Here is an 18,082-nt window from a genome sequence, read left to right on the forward strand (position 1 = left end):
GCAGGGCTCCTTCCTTTGGCAGAGATCTGCGGGACTGTGGCTATAATGCTCGGGAACCAAGCTGGTGTGCCTGCATGGGACTGCACCACACGGACTTTCCAGCCCAGGTCTCCGGTAGCTTCAGGGACTTTGCTTTGTGCTCCACTGCACAAGGTAAACATGCCCTCAGATTTCCAACTGTTCAGTGGTAGCACTTCTGTATCACACTGGGATAATTTGATGACACATTTATTAATGTCTGTAAGACTGGATGCCCAGAAGATGACTACCACGCAAGCACAGAGGCAAAAGCTTAGAGGTTCAAAGTAAGTTGGTTTGACAGCTCCCGAATTCTGCCGCTGCCCTACTGGGAAGAGCGCAGTGACTGCCCTCAGAACGGCCGGTGTAACGGGCACTTACAGGTGCTACTTTTGGGTTTTGCACTTTCATTTGTCGTACGTCTGGCCTGAGGATAACACCAAGCATAAAAGTTAGGACCAAGTAAAGCTGAGAGTTGTAACACCGGAGTACAAAGTGTTGCCTGGTGGAATTTAATTTGAGTTTCAAATTAAAGCTCGCTGCAGTGAAATGCCTGAGTAAGTCTCTCCGCAGGCAGGTTCATAAGCAGCATGTGTGCTACAGGCAGGAATCATAATAGTGGACAACCTCCAGGAAATCTTTGTATATGGTGTAGAAAACTGCTGGGTTTTATATTTAAAATTACCACAGGAGTTAATGCTAAAAGGGAAAGGTTAAAGGAAAAATGCCATTGTGTATGTTTAATTAATGACAATTGCCAGAAAGGTTCGTCTTTTGCCAATAACGAATGGATGTCTATGGCAGTTATTTCTCATTTTAAATACCTAATCTGATATTATATTTCAGCTCAAAGAACTAAACGAGAAAAGATGCTGTAATCTAATCATACCACAATCCAGGTGACATCTGTACTAGGCAGAATACTGTTGTTATTCTGCTGTCTAGTTGCTGTTGCTGAGAATGATGAAGTAGCGAAATTACATTTTCCCATTATTATTTCCAGACACTCTCTGGCAATGGTTTGTTGACTCTAATAAAGCTTCAGACAAAGCTGTCAGCAGAGGAAATGGCAGAATGGGAGTAAGGAACTGCCTCCACAACAATACATGAATCTAAAGTCTCAGTGATAGGTTGTGCATTTTCCGATAAAATTTAATGTGTGTGTTTCAGAATCTATCATAAAGCTGTAGATGAATTCTAGAGGGATAAATGTATTCTATCAAGTCACGGTGCTTAAGGCTTTGACAAACATAAACATATTATGAGTGATTAAGGAGTCAGAAGCCTTACCTGCTATAGTGTTGAGGAACATCAAGTATTCAAAGTTAGATATCTCTCGTCTCTGCCAGCGCTGAGTCATGTTGGATGATTTATAAAGCTGTCGGGGAGTGGCCAGAGAGATTCTCCTAGGAAACACATTTAAAGAATGATTTTTTTAAGAGCCTCATTAAATGTTAAGATGTAGGGCAATGTTATTAGTGTGATTAATTTCAGATTCTCTCAGAGGCTTTTTTATTTTGTTTAATGAAGTCAAGAAGACGCTACCACCCTTACTTGAGAAATGACTAAAATTAACATCCGCATTTTATTTTACCAGTACTACAGCATTGTAATAATTCATAATAATATATTTTGTGTTTTATTTTATTCTGAATCTGGTTAAAAGACTGGAAGTAAAAGAAACTGCAGACCTCCTGGTGCCTGGCTTGTCGAGTAGGAATAAAAGAGGAATACCATTTCCCTGTTTCAAAAGGATACATTGAGATAAGTTCATTAAAGTGAGTGAGTGATAGATTAAAGTGCCATATATTTACAGCACATGGGCTGAAGATATTTATTCTACAATTTGTGCACCCCCTCCATGGTCGGCAACCCATGAGCCCTTCCTATATCCCAGTAAGCGTCAAGATTTCTACTTATAGACTGGTTTCTGAAAGAAACAAGGTTTATTCAGTTATCTGTTCACATGTCCATCTGCCTGTCTCTCCATAATAACTTCTGACTAGCATTTCATTCAAATTTGGAAGAGGAGTAGAAGCTTCTAAGATACTCGATTTCCACACATTTTCTAAAACTTGTGCCAAGGAAGAGAAAAGCAGAAAATTTAAGCTGTTCTATATTCAATTTGACAGTATGACAATAACCAAATACCGTGCATGAAGTTCTAAATTACCCATAGTATATACTGTCCCTCGTTGGTAAAATATAGGGGACTAGATTCAGTCTGGACTAATGAGGAAGGAAAAAAAATAAATAAATCTGCAACAAGCAGAAATAGCCTCACTGCTCACAACACATTTCTAGAGAAAATAGTCCTTGCTGAAAAAAAGATGAGCAAAATCTTTGGAAGGAGAAAAAGTTTGTCTCCCCAGATATTTTCCTCAGAAACTTAAATCTTATAAATGGATCAAAATAGATAAAATGTTTATACCTGTCAAAAAAAAAATCCCTAATGTGTAGCTTATTGATGAATTTAAAGAATATATCTTGTATTTATATAGCTTGTCAATAGTAAATAGGGACACCCGATGCTTCAGCTTTCAGCTACACACTAAACACAGTAAGTGTACAATTTACAGATGCTGAATGCTGAGTATTTTCTTAAAATAAAATCATATACAAGGTGTCAAATTGCAGGGATTACAAAAATGTGAACCATCTACTTCTAAACATATATATACATAACTCCTACACATGCACTAAACCCTGTTTCCGGAGAAAGGATGAGTATTGGAATGTGATTGGAGTGTACAGTTACCATAATTATAGGTCTAAATTGTCAATGCGTAGGCTTACAAAGTAGGCTTATAAACTTGGCACACAAAAATGACCACACAACTGTAGGTACGCTTGTATTTGCCCAAAATAGCAGTTCATAAGGTCTCGCCAGCTTGGCTAGCCTTATTTTACAGTAAATTGTAGGATGATGCACTTTACTAGTACACAGGAGACAAGAAGTTTGTAAACTGTTTCTATTACACTTCTTCCAAACAATTTATCTAAAGAATTATCTGAATGTAATCATACTTTATATTGCATTTTATAGGATAACAATTACTTTTACAGTGGAACTCTCAAAGATGTATTGTTCCCAGTAAACTATGACTAATACTACATACAAATTAATAAATACAGAAAATAAAAATACTAAAGAGATCATTAAATTTACAAAGCATTTCTGTCACAGATTTTCTGTTCCTCCCATGACAAAACCACATTTATGCATCAGTACAGCTTAGGAGCTGCTTTTACACTTTACCACAATCTCCCAGGGAATCTCAAAAATCTATAAACTGTCAAGTGCTGGACTTCGCATTTGAATGCCTCATTTGAGCGAACTCTACAGAAAATCAAAATATACTAAAAAAGCTCCTTATTTACTTTATATCTAAGGTGTTTGAAAGATTCACAGTTATTTCAGCAGAGACTGGAAAAAATTATGCACAATAAATTGGTTCCACACTTGCTTGTTTCAGTTAACGCAGGAAGACCCACTGTTCTGTGTTTTGCTAAATCCACCCAACTTTGATCAAACCATTTCTCTCCTTCGATATGCCATCACCAATAGGAAGAAGCACAAATGAATGTACTTCCTTTGCTTCTAGAGAACCGTGAAATACCAAAATGGAAACTGCAGAAGACCCTCTGATGTACAAGGGGATGATCCAATTTTTCAAGTTTTATATGCTTTAAATTGGTTTAGAAAACACTTCACGGCATTTTGCTGAAGGAAGGGATGTTATATATCCTGTATGTGGTGCATGACCCACCCCTTTGCACGATCACTTTTGATTTAGGTAGCTACAATCCAATCTCATCTAAAGAATCTTTAAGTATCTTGTCAAAAATGTAGCACCTGCGTGATGTCTTGTGTTGTGCTGCTCCTGTTCAGAAAAAAAAAAAGGCTTGGGAAAGTCACTGGCTTCTGACAAGAGACTCGTCAATATTCACCTTTAATCAAAGCCCTAAAAGGGGTTTTATGCTTTGATGACATCAAATCTTAGGTTTTATATCCCTCTCCCTTCCCAAAATCCAACCTCTGCAACCAGCTATACTGAGATCTGTAAATCCATCACCAAGCCACTGATGTGGAATAAGCGGCAGAGCTGAGCTGACATTGAATATAGTTATGTACCAGCCAAAATACATTTTCTTTTAGCAAAACCTTCATCATTTGTATTTCTTAGCTTTAATAACTGGAGCCAGTGTTTTATTTAGTGCACTAATAGCCCACGGAATTTCAGTGGATGGTGCCAGGCACATGTTTAGTAGTGAAGTATGATACTGTATCTTTTACCAATTCTTTGATCTCTGTGAAACTGTGAGGCAGCTCACAGCTGCCTTCTAAGCTGTGATGTTGCCCTCAATAAAAATGCATCAGTAAATTACACCTGAGGTGTTAGAACCCTAAAAAGTGGTCTGCTAATAGTCTTGTAAAAATGCAGGTGTTGCTCTATCTAGGTAGAATCAAATGGAGCTATAGAAATCAGTCAAATAAGGGGCACAGTACTGTACGCCCAGTTGTATCATATTGCAAGGTCATAAAGAAACCACCATCAACGCAACATGTTTCAGGAACCATGAAAATGCATTTATCAAAGACAAATAAATTTGATTACCAAATCAGACCAAATTCTTCCACTAATTTTAAGGATGCAATTACTTCTTCGTAACATTAGGCATAGGCTTGAATGCTTTTTTGAACCAAAATATTAGACAGGTTGTTGGGAAAGGCAGCAAAGAGGCAAACTGGAGACTTGCTCAGAACAGCAGGTCTGTAACAGTCTTAACAGATACCAGTTTACCTGTTTCTAATCCTTTGAGCCATTAGGAGATCCCAAATACTGCTTTTTCCTTCTATTTCTTTTCACCTTTGTAAATCTCCAGGATTTCTCCATGAAAACAGAAATGCACTTAAAGTCCATGTACTGCATTAAAAGTAATTTACTCCTTCAGAATGTTTCCATTGCAAACGCAATTCTTTATGATAAAGTAATTAACTTTAGATGAAATTATTATCAGAGTAGTATCAGCGAGGAAATATTACTTACAAAAATAAAACTAAAGAACTTAAGCAAAACAACCAGAAAGATCTGGTTTTGTTAATATATTTTGAAGTACAGCTTAATCTGGAAAACTGACCATAAAAAAAGGATAACATTTTACTTAGCATAGCAGCTCCTTCTGGTTACTCAGCATAATTTCTCCTTATCTTAGTTATACAAATAAGCATAATTTTAAAAATTAGCATTCCACAGCCAACATAGGAGGACAATATAGGAAGGGAAACTATATTCTAACAGCAACAAAATATTAACTAAAGAACAGGTATAGAGCCAGATTTTCCCTCAGTTACTCCACTGCAATCCAACTGAAGACAATATGGGTATGTAGACAGAAAAAAAAGGAAAAACCATGATTACAGGGTCTTTATTGTGCATAAATCTACCATGATTACGCAAAAACAAGAAAGAAAACCAACTTCACTACAATATGCCAGATTTATTCTGAAGGCTAGCAAGCCCATTTTCGATTCAAATTGAACTTTAATCAAAAAGGTATGGAAATAACTGCATATAATAGCGAAGCTAAAACTTTTCTAAATAATTATATATCAACAAACTTTTTCAGACAATTATTCACTGAATAATGCACAAAGGATATGAATTTCAAAAGTAAAAAATGTCACTGTGGATATGAAATTCTGATTGAGAAATTTGCATTTTGTTTGTTCTAGAACATGTGGCCATTTTTATTTCAGAAAAGAATACTATTACTTTCTATTTAGAGACAGCAATTCCTTTAATTTGAGTATTTGGAAGAGCAATGCAAATATTAATAAGATGCACCTTCCAAAGAAATGCCCCAACTTCCCCTTGATCTCAGTGAAAACTTGAGAAATTTGGCAGTTTGCCTAAGAATTTCAGCACATGCAGGAGATCAAGCCTTAGGCATCATGAGACTCTTGAGCTCATGGCAGGGAATGATGTTCAGCTGGGAACGAAATAGTTCTCCAATCCTACAAATGCTTTGACACTTCAGAGTATTTCCACATTCTGCACTGGGAGAAAACAAGGTCAATATGAAGCTTTAGTTTGTAGGAAATGACTTAAAGAAAGAGAAAGACATATCCCAGACATTACACTGATGATCAAGTCATTGGCTTTTGGCCAAGTCAAGCCAAATGGAAATCTGAACCCAACACAACATATTTTGTTAATTTCCTGCTGTTTCCTCACTCATATTTATTTATTATTATTTTATTTTGACCAGAAATTAATCCTGAATCTAAACATTTTTCACCAAACTTCTGCTGATACACCCTCAAAAACAATTTTAGGTCTGAACAGACATTTATAAACAAAACAAAACAAAAAAAAATTGGAGGCAGGAAATTTCCCCGCCTCACTCAGTGAAGTACAAATGAAGATCATCTTACCCATCACTGAAATAAGAATCTTTTACAATATAGGATCTGACAATTCCCAGCCTTATTCCTGACCATAGGCTGATTTGATATTGATGTTGATAAGATAATAAAAACCATACTTGTCCATAGCATGTGAAAATCTCTAAAACTGAACTTTAGTTGGTCTTTTCCAAAATATATATCCCCCTAAATTTTGGAAACAGAAGAATAATAATGCATTATACTAATGAATGGAAGACATTTGTAAATTGCAAAATAGCTACTATACCGATGAGCAATGAAGTATAACCCATACACATTTATATAATAGGCAAGTGAGAAGTTATATATAAAAAAATGATTTTCATTCAGCCAACACAAAACCTAGTCAAGTTCAGTTCCGTGTCCTGCATAACAATCACACCAAGGATGAACATTTGTCTATACGTTTATAAAACCTGACAGAAAACTAGACTTCGAAGAGATAAAGTAAATGTCTTTTTCTGGTCCTTCAGGGGAAGGTACTTATTTCCTGTAATGATTACAAAAAAATAGTATCTAATTTACAATACTTTTACTTCTATTCCATAATAACAGGCCATACAGGCCATACAGTAAGTAAAGGGTATCGTTTCTCAAACTAACCTTAAGAACGAGAAAATCTAGAGTTTCATGACAGGAATAACATTTTAGTATTGATATGTTTAAAAATATAATTTGTGTAATATAATAAACACAAAATATACAAACTATTTTAATTAAATTACCTGGCTTGTGGCAAACCATAGCTGGTTCCTACTCCAACACGTGGTAAGCTGTATACAACTTTTTTCACTGTTGCTTGGTCAGGAAAATTAAACATAACAGAAGCTAAATGAAGAAGAGAAAATATGGTCTAGTAAACCATCTGCAGAAATACGTTTCTCCAACCCACATACATTTTTAAAATACTCTTAAATTTTTATTTGGGAAGATAAGTCAGCTCCACTTTTATCCTCCTGGGGATCCAAGTTAGAACAGAAACTCCTGGCATACTTCAGACCTATGTATCATTAGCTGGTTAATGTTTTGGCACTAACTCTCCCATTTTGCAGAAGACCTGGTACACTTCAGAGGAACCGCAGCTTACCATTAACCTGTATAACCTCTTATCAGGCTGGGAAGCTGTTCAGTAGTTGGCATGTCATTTGGTCTTCTAACTGGTGCATTAAAACACACAAAACACACAGGGCCAGAAATTGCTTAATTCCCTCTCCAGTTGAAATCAAAACTTACATCAGAGCTCCTCAGAGCTCTAAAGACTACTGACACACCTCACCAACCACTCAACTCTGATTCAGAGTAGCACACAGAAGGCTGAGTGGATCCATTTACTGATCTGTTCCTTTTTACTTTAACTCAGTCGTAATTAGAAAAGGAAATATCTTTTTAGATATTTCACTACAATATTTATGGAAAATGGAAGAGAGTGGTGACATCATAGAAAAAGCACATTTCTGATAAAATATGTGAAGAATTTACCAATTGCTTTGATCTGTTTTTATAAATAAATCTCACTGCTGCACAGAAAGCAGCGAGATTGATTTATGTGATTGATTTTAATACGAAGTGCAATGAATAGAAGCAAGAGTAAGCATTATTGAACACAGACATAAGCACTTTATCAAAGGAAGCACAGAGTTTAAATTCTAAGATTAACAAATAACACACAAAATAATTACTAGCATTTTTTATGCAACAAAATAAACAAAAGCTTACTTCTGTTTGCCATAAACACTTCCAAAGCTGTGTTCTGGAGAAGATAACGTCTTGAAAAAACAGCCCGAATCTCGCTGAACATCCATTTTCCATGAAGGCCTTCTGTATAGGCAAGGACCTTTAAAGAAAGTCGAGGTGAAAGTTTTTAGCAGGAGTTTCTCATTAAATTATTGCATAAGAACATAGTAAATTTTACCCATCAATGAAGTTTAGTTAAGTTAATCGTATCTCTTTAACACTTAAAACCCATGAGTTAAACTATGAACTTAAATGTTTTTTAAAAATGCAATGAAGTATAGCTGTTAGAAGAATATCAGTAAGTACCGTAACCTGATACTCCTAAGATCTATTTCTCATGAGTCACATCAACGCATTTTCCTCAAAAAACCCCAAACTCTACAAGCAAGCACACGGTAACGGACACAGTTGCAATTACGTTTAGCTATATTTTCTTCCAAGACTGTGCATGACACAGTTGTCAGTTATGTATCAGGTAACAGATTTACTTCTGAGGCTATCTTGTGCAAAGTACAACCAAAATAACATAACTTGCTATTCACATCCCTTTCAGGGTCATGAATTAGAACTCCCTCCATTCCATTAATAAATATAGAAATTAGCTAGAACAGTACATCAACACAATAATTTTCCAAAGTTAATACCCCAATACCTAATACCCCAAACCATGAACAAAATTTAGCAATTTGTATTTTTGCATTTTAAAATTAATGTGAAAATAATTTAAAATAAAATAGTTAAAAGTTAGCATTGCTTTTCCAATTTGTCAGTTTCTTAGTTGAAGGTATTGGTCTAAGACTAGATGTTGTACACCTAAATAATCTTTTTCACTCTTCTTTCGCTGTTCCAGATGTTCAGGAAAACAGACAAAAAAGACACAATTTAATTAGGTATCAGCTTTATTAACTTATCTCCTCTGTGAATTATCATTCCAGCAGTAACAAGCGTTGTAGAATAACCCTTTTCCAATCCTTTTCATCAACTGGAAGGTTTCCTTCAGTCCTCCACCTCTTCTCAGGTGGGTTCTGCCCATAGCTGAGACTCTGACACTTCATCCTATGAGGATTCAGTCATTTGGGATGGGAACCATCCCCTTGCTGCACCCAACTGCATTTCCCAGGCTCTGGAGGCTGTGCCTTCCCCTGGGCTGCACTTACTAAGGCGGCTGCAGTCCCAGCGAAACAAAGAAATGCAATGAACACCTTTGCTAAGGGGAAATACATTAAAAAAAAAGGTTTCAGACTGGAAAGATTTAATTTCTCTGTTCTTCATTAGGTACATAGAAACTGCTGGTATACCAGCTTGCAGCGCTTTACTCGCTCAGTTAAGGTCTTTGCTTTCTGTAATCATGACCTCCCCCAACTTCTGAATAGGGAAATGTTAGGGAGACCATATGTTGCTGCTGTCAACGATCCTTCATGCTTGAGGTAATGGAAATTGTATTCCTTCAGTTTTTTCACTGATGTAGCTTCAAGTTAGTAACATGTCTTCATATACGAAAGAGCTAATTTAAGTTTGTGCACTTTGTGTAAAAGAGCTCCATGGATTTTCGTTCAGTTGTTCTCCGTAACTTTTTTCTTATAATGATGATGAGCCTATTTCAGAGATGACGGTAACAATAGCCACAAAACAAATGTGCTTCAGCACGCTGAAGAGCATTGAAATGTCAGCTCTGTCCTTGATGGAAACTGGAGAGAGGAACACAATGAGCCCCCTGTACCGTCTTTATGGGAAGAAGTTACAGGCAAGACTTAGACAAGACAACACTGTGGAAGACGGCACTGTTTCATCCACCTCAGCTCTCCAGGGTAACTAAATACAGCCTTGAAGAAGAGAAGGGGATTGTTTTCTCTGGAGGTCCCTCAGACATGCGCAAGAGACTACATGTGCCCTCTATTCAGTCACAGGCCAGCTGTGGAATCACTACTTCTTATGCTAAATTCTTGCAATGGTTAAAAATCTGCACCTTGTTTTTACTTTGAACTCTGTTGACTTCAGCTTCTAGCCACTAGATCTCGTGACACCTTTGTCTCCACGATTAGAGAGTCTTCTAGTATCAGATAACCTTTCCTTGTGTCGGTAATTACAGACTGTGATCCAGTTACCGCTTAGCTTTCTCTTTGATAAGCTAAATAAGCCAAATTTTCCTTCAGTCTTTCATTGAGATCAGATGGTAGGATACAGCTGGTATCGTGTACATGAAATTCAGGTGCTTAAGAACAATGACTATGAAGATTTCAGTACCCTCCTTCTTTGACTGTATTTTGCTGCTATCTGATACATAATATTTTTAAATACACAGGTTCTTAAGATACAGAGCGGAAACGGGGAGGAAAACAACCAAGTATAAAAAGCTAAAACATGAGAACAGTCTCCCAGCGAGAGGAGTTTAAAATGTATGTAGCTGTAACCAGATCTAGAGCAGCCATCAGATTTGCCAAAGAATTAGTTCCTTAACAAAACACTTCCTTCAGGAATTCACTTTTTGTTTCAAAAGTAGTTTTACTTATCCTATTTTTTTTTTGAAACAAAAATGTTTAATACTGACTGTATCCTATGTGTTAACATTTTAGATGATTCGTAGTAATACGTTAACAATGTCTTGGCACGCACCACAGCGCAGTTGTTACAGATCAATATTAAATGCACATTCTATACCAATCATGCACTGGTTGCCTTTTTCTTCCTCCTCTTCTTACTCAAGTAAAAAGCAATAGTAACTTCATAGAGGTACGTTCACCCCTCTATGAAACAAATTACTTACATAGCACTCCAGTAAAGCAGTAGAAAGCATAGGAAATCGGAGGAAAGGAAGGAGTCTATAATTCAATTATTGTCCTCAATTACACTCTACTTAACTGTCTATTAGTCCTACAAATATCAGATTATCATGTTGATATCAAATCATCTCAATTATTTCAGTATCTCTGTTGTACTGTTTTCCTGTCCAAGATATACTACCCATTTTTGTCATTCTCCATAACATTCATCTAACACTATTTTCAAGCAATGCATTAAACCTTCCGTATTAGGTATCTAAAGTTTACAGTAGAAATTGCTGACTTTATTGCAGGATTCTTGCTTGTTGTTGTTCTAAGAGTCTAAATAAAGTAATTTCATTTTTCTGCATTTGAATCCTTTAACGATTTAGGATTCAAATTTACACTTTTTTTTTTTTTTCTTCCAGGAAGATTTTTAGCATTTTGCTTTCTTATATCACATGAATGAGGACCTGGCTATTTTACATTTTTTTAAAGACTGCATATATTGTATATTTCATTATTCATAAAGACATGGAAATAGCCACTTTGTCCACCAAAAGACACTCAACACTCAAATTATGTTATCTAATTATGTGAAGCCAAAATTACCATGTTCTCCATCCAGTGTTTTGCTGTTGTTTGTATTTAAATCAGTCCTTTTTATTTTGAATAGCTTTATGAGTTTTTCTCCTAAAAACAGTCCGAAGACTTTTTATTCTAGGCATGTCTTAATGGTTGAAACATCATGACTAAACACCAAATTCTAGATAGGTCCCAAATAAGCTGTTTTTAATAAAATAAAACCCAATCAGCCAACCAACCATGTCTACGTATGAATTTAGCACACTTGTAATTTTTAGTACCAGCTGCAATTATTTGGTTTAAAGCTTATTTATCCTTGTTCTCCTTATTTCTCCTTGAAAACCCTTTCATTTACTCAGAAATATGAGTATGTTTTAAATATATCAATTGTTCCACTGGCCAGATGATAGACCAAGGATAAAAATTTGCTAGGATGCATTGCAGATAGATGCAGATGAAGCTGTTATCCTAAGAGTGGGAAGTCTGTAAATCTCAGGCTTCTGTAATACAGAAAAAGATCTATCAGTTACTCAGATTAGATTAGTAAAGCAGCTTGGGATGTTCAGATGCTCCACAGAAGAAAAGCAGAACCATTACTGAAGTGCTTTCCTACTTAACTCACATATGAAGGCTCCATTATTTTAATTTTATTTCTGATATAATCAGGATCTGTCGCCTTTTTTCAATTAAGAGTCAAGACATTTTTAATCATAAGCCTACTTCAGTAATTATTGATAAGGAATTAATTGTTAATTAACAGATGAAATTTTGCAGTATTGCATTAACCAGAAGACCAGAAATACTAGTTTCCATTCTACTAAAATCGCTGATAGACTATTTCACAGGAGAAACACTTTAGTATTGAGACTTATTTTGGCTGCTTTATACCATTTTTTGGTATCTCATAGCAGCAGACACAGCACTGCAAAAGGATATTCTGGTGCTTCTCTTTTGATTACTGTTTCTGGAATTGAAATAATCACAAAATCAGTTGTTATAAAGAAATAAAGGAAAGCAGACTGTACAAGTCCTATCTATTCTCCGCTAACTTCATGGTAAGAATATTCACTTCTCCAACCTATTGTAAAGAATGTTGCTTATTGCTCAATATTTCTTTTTTTTTTAAAAAATAGCCCTTTGGGGTTTTAGGCATTAATGCCTACATATGTGAATTTAATCTACTGTTTTCAATGGGAATTCATCATTTGTCTTTTGGAACCAGAGTTCAGAGTATTTTAATTCTAACACAATTCCTCAGTGAAAGTATCAATTGATACTTGTAACATTTGCCAAGCTTTGTTTATATTTAGTGCAAAATGCATATATCCGTTAACATCTAAAATAACTTTGATATTGGGTTTTGTGGGTTTTGTTTGTTTGTTTGTTTGTTTAATTTTCAAAGCACTTACTCCCTGATTTCCTTCATTATTTTTTACCTTTTGTACTAATACTTGTCTAACAACAAGAGCAGTAAGGGACACGGTTGCCTTGTACTCATGTATAGTAGAACTGTTTTATTTTTTGCTGCATTTCCACAGATACATTCCAAAGTTCCTATAGATTATTTTTTTCAAAGCCTGAAAATCGTCCTCAGAGTCATCCTTTCTGAATAAAATGGCCATTTCCTGAAATTAAATGCGTTTTTTCTCCCTTTACCAATGACCAGAAGGGCTTTAAGAATACTGAATTTTAGTACGGAAGATACTTTTTCATTTTATAAAGACAGTTTTATCCAGTCCTTAAGTGTAGCTACTACTATCTTTAATTTGGACACTGCTATTTTAGTTAGAACATTAAAGAAAAGATCTCTGACATGTCCTTAGTTCAGGCATCGAAATCCCATCTATCTGTTAGATGGCTCTGTTACCTGGCAACACAGGCTATTGTCTTTGCCATGTGGTACTTATTTCATTTTCTTTTTCCTCTAGAGATGCAAGAAACTACTATGAATTTATCCTTTTTCCTTCTAAGTTTACCCCTCCTACGTCAACTTTAATCTTTTACATTTCAAAAAATATTCACTCTGCATTTGAAAAGATTTGGCTTGACTGAGTAAGGTCTAGTGGGATGCTATTGCATCCTCATAGCCCAACCCAAAGCAACCCTTCATTTTTTTATTTGATTCAAAGGTTTGGAGACATACGCTTAAAAGTACTGTATTGTATATTTACAATCTGTCCCTCACACAGTCCATGAACACTAAAAATTATTTTAAGTCTCTCTATTTTCCATTGTTTTAAATGTTCTGAATTATGTGTCCAGTGCTTCAGTTTTCACCAAACTCAGCATGTCTTCCTCAGCACTGTCAATTATAGCTACAATTTATTTTATTTATTAACTGACTATATACTCTACCTGGTTTGTCTTTTCTTTTTCTTTAACTAAGCTTGCAAAATTGTGTTTCTTCCAATACAAAATAAGCCACCATTATCTCAATATATAGTGGCCCTTTAGTTTGAATAGGATTTTTGTTTGTGTTTCATTCTTCATTCACCATCACCAAACTTCGGAAGACAGATTACCTGCAAGAGCCAACTATGAGTCTATCTCATGTGTGCCAACCTTGAACAAAAAACAGGAAGAAGAAATCTTGGTTCATTTCAATTACACTGCAGTCCTCACACCTACATTACCAAAACGAACAAAAGTAAAATAGCCTCGGTGTTCCAGGTTTCCAGGTCAGGAGCTTGCATACCGTTTCTCATGACAGACTTTTCTGTGACTGCACTTGCCAAGGAGAGAAGAGAAACTCTCTGAAGCTGCCTCGTCCATCCTTGTCAAATGAATATTTAATATTCCCTAAGGTTGAGAAAATGTTTTTTACAATTAAATTCTGTTGTAAACTTAAAAAAAAATAATATATATATCTTTTTGTTAGTCTGACACCACTCTCCTGAAAAATAACCAAACACACTTGTGATGGGTATGAACTATGCAAAACGTTCTGCTTGGATCTTTTGCATCACTGTTGTCTGGTGGAAACTGTATCTCCTGCTTTCTGTATAAAGTTAGCTAAGAGGCCCATAATGAAAAAGCTAACATCTAAATTTGTGGTCACCTCATCTCTTTTGTATATGAATAGGCAGAAAGAAAAAAAAAAACAATGACAAGGAAAGGAAGAAAAAAAGAAATTATCATTGTGGGAAAAGCCACTACCCTTTATAGTTATATTTGAAATAGCAAGCAATAGTATGCTTCAGTCACAAAGCAGCAGTTGATTTCATATTAACCATTTCGTAACAGCCTAGTAACCATAAAATTCATGGAACTTATCTAGTACATTCCCTATATCAGTGTCTGATGGGATGCTTCCAATATTGCAACCTCAGCACTTAAAGAGAAGATGCCTGACAATAAAACATGGAGTACTTCACAAAAACAAATCACAGTGAATAGAGCCGTCTAGAGCCAGCTACAAAAGTGTGCTTATGCACCTGACCCAGTTACACAATACGTATTCATAAAATAGTTTAGCATCGTTGCACACTTTTAGAGGTTACAAACACATGAAAACAATTACTGAAAATCATTCTCTCCTGTCAGGGATTTGGCTTTCCCTTTTGCAAGTGTTTGCTAGCATCAGTATTTGCTTCAAGGAAAATGTGGAATTCTGAATGCAGATCTTCATAGGTTAAAAAAAAATGGCTCCTGAACACATACAGCAAACTTTCTTCTCCAGAACCATCTAACAACACGGAGCTTGCTACAAGTACATGGCAGACTGCATGATTGCTTCATGTATTCTAAATACAGATTGAAATGACAGACATTAATGGCATGGAACCAGACTCTCAGAGTTTATGAAATACCATATTGAGTAAACAGCATATAATTTCAAAATGTTTTATGAAGCACTGAATACGATCAACTTTCAGATTTAGCAGGAAAAATATGCATACACTGTAACAAGGGATATATTATGTCCAAATATGTAAATGTATAAAGAAAACATTTATTAAGAAATTTCAAAATCAGGTAAGTTTAAATAATGATACACTTTTGTTCTTCTGAAATGGAAAACTGAGAATATTAATAGACAGGAAGGACAATTCAAATTAATTTAATAACCTAGTGCTTCATTGACTTCTTACTACTTTCTTTTTTTGTATGCATTTAACCCACTTTAAGAACATCCTCTCTGCCTCAATTCCCATAGTCACGTAAGAGTAAACACTTCTAAAATCTCTCAAAAATACCGTGTTATCACGTTTTCTTTGCACACTTCGGTCTAGTGAAATGTTCTCAGTTTCTCTTTACATTAAGGTCTCCTTTACCCTTCCTTATGGCATGCTTCTGTGTAAAATGTTTCTTTATTTGTAAGGCTTAAAAGCTTTCCTCCAAGTAGCTCTTGTGATACGACGCTCTGCAGGATGAGCTGAGTATTATGTTCCATTATAATTACTCCATTCAAATAAGTTTTAAAAATATTTTTTAGAACTTTTTTTTTTAGTAAATATTGGCACTCCTGTTTCATTTTTCTCCTCCTCTTCTGGGATCCAAAAAATGCAGATATTATTTTTGTGGTTTTGGGCTTTACTTCCTTGCCAAATTTTCTCAGCTTATATTTCTACTTCCAATGTTTTTTTAAGCTTTCAAGAGGCCCCTTTTCTTGAAACATGAGGTTCTGTTCACCCCAACCTTTTCTAAATTTGATTTCTCTGGTCAGCATACCACTTCAGTATCCATTAAAACAATGCCCACTCGGCTGACAGTAACTGACGCTCTTATTCCCACATTCATTTTCAGTCATCTGAAAAATTGTTTGAAGTTGGCCCATTTTCAGGCCATTTTCCTCTTTTCATTGGTAAAATGGTTTTGCATGTTACGATTTTGTGTTCGAGGAAAGTAATGGAAAGGATATGAAGATTTCTTGAGAAGCAGCGGCAGTAGGGTTATTAGAGTAAAAAATAAAACCCTGCTCCTAGATATGGAAGCACTGTTGCTAAATGTTAACAACCGGATCAAAATAATCCAAAGAGAATATTTTAGGTATTCTAAATGCATTATCCGACTCCTTTGCTTTTGTGAAACACCAGTGCATAGTTTTCAATACAAGGATAATTGCTACTGACTTGGGAAAATACTACCTTTGCGAGAACAGAAATCTGAATAATAAATATTTTTTTTATCATTCATTTTATGGGTCTAACATATCTGCCTGCCTTTGCATGGTTTCCTTTCTATGCAATGTGCAAACAGATCATCAGTTTAGGCAACTCCTGGAATGCTGGCAATAGACTGAAGTTCTTGGGAAGAAAAGCATCAGGAAGAGGTAGCAGATTTAGACTTTACCACCTTAGAAAAGGTAGGCAGAGAGCTTTTTTAGGCTCTACTTCCAAACTAAATTCCAACAGTTACTGTTCTAAGCAGAAGTTTCATCTGATTTAAGGATTCTAAAAGTGGGAATAAAGCTGATGCTGCCGGCTAGGGCAACAGCGCATGTGGAGAAGCAGAAGACAAATATATTCTAGTGCCACAGAAAGCCATATTAGAACACAGCCCAACTCAAAACATAGAGGCTGAGGAAACAAATGTTGGGGTAAAATCCAAAGTAGAGAAGCTCAATTAGCTCTAGTTAGTGACAGGATTGAATTATATTGTGCCTGTTGCCTCACAAGGTTTAAGATGATTTTGTGTTGACTTTGGCAACAACAGGATGTCAGACTCAAATCTAGTGAGAAATCTTAACAGAACTGCTGTTTCTGTTCTCACTCTGCATCTCATGTTCAGAGATTAATGCAAACAGGCTGGTGGTGATCTCAATACCTAAACTGCTCTGAGCAATCCTGCCACAGCACCACATTCAGTAAAATGCAATCAAATTTTTTAAATTGGAACTGCACAAATTGTATTTTCACTTGAGCGGACAAGCCAAAAAAGCCATAAAATTTATATGATCTGAGTAAAAACACAGAACTTTTTTTGGAGGATTAAAAACGGAGAGCTTGTTTTTCTGTCAACTGGGTCATTCTGGACCCCTTTAGCAAAAGTAAAGCAATGGAAAGAAAGGATTTATAATGGTCACAAATCCAGGGAGAAGACAGTGTTGATAAATGCTTGTAACTTGAAACCAAAGCTGGACATTTATTCATTAAATAGTTACTTGACAGAAAAACGCAGGTTTATTAAACTTGAAATATTGGTGGATTTGACAGAATTTGTGAGAGTTTTAGCTGAAAAAGAGTTCCAGTTCTAAATTCAAACACTAGCATGAAAACAAACAAGTTCTCCGTTGCCTAAAGCGAGAATTTGAGATAGGCACTCAGATTCAGTTCCCTTCTATCTCATAGGTATGTGAACCCAAATGACACCCTTCCCCAACAGTGTTGGCTGCTCCACCTCACCGCTGTGCTCGCAATGAGCAGCTCACAGCTGGATGAGTGCTCCTCACTGGGCCAGGATGGCCAGTGCCCGAGTGAGCTGCATCAGCTGCCCCGGCTGTGTGCTGCCCCAAGGAAAGGCAGTGGCGAGCAGCTCCTGGCAAGCTCCTACAAACATACAACTGATTAAGCAATAGAAAGAGAAGCTCCCTGAC

At 36.0% G+C, this 18,082-nt stretch overlaps 1 protein-coding gene across 12 annotated transcripts in view; it reads right to left on the minus strand.

The window, feature by feature from the left end:
• The window catches only part of NBEA (neurobeachin), a 512,894-nt gene that overhangs the window by 96,457 nt on the left and 398,355 nt on the right, over positions 1–18,082 (minus strand). For all 12 annotated transcript variants that reach the window (XM_074567614.1, XM_074567653.1, XM_074567643.1 and 9 more), the window contains 3 exons: positions 8,186–8,303; positions 7,195–7,297; positions 1,309–1,424 (listed from right to left, as the gene is read on the minus strand). In XM_074567614.1, coding sequence (XP_074423715.1) covers positions 1,309–1,424; positions 7,195–7,297; positions 8,186–8,303 — 337 coding nt within the window. The remainder of the gene's footprint in view (positions 1–1,308; positions 1,425–7,194; positions 7,298–8,185; positions 8,304–18,082) is intronic.

Source organism: Larus michahellis, chromosome 1 (genome assembly GCF_964199755.1).
Source record: "Larus michahellis chromosome 1, bLarMic1.1, whole genome shotgun sequence".
Classification (NCBI taxonomy): Eukaryota; Metazoa; Chordata; class Aves; order Charadriiformes; family Laridae; genus Larus; species Larus michahellis.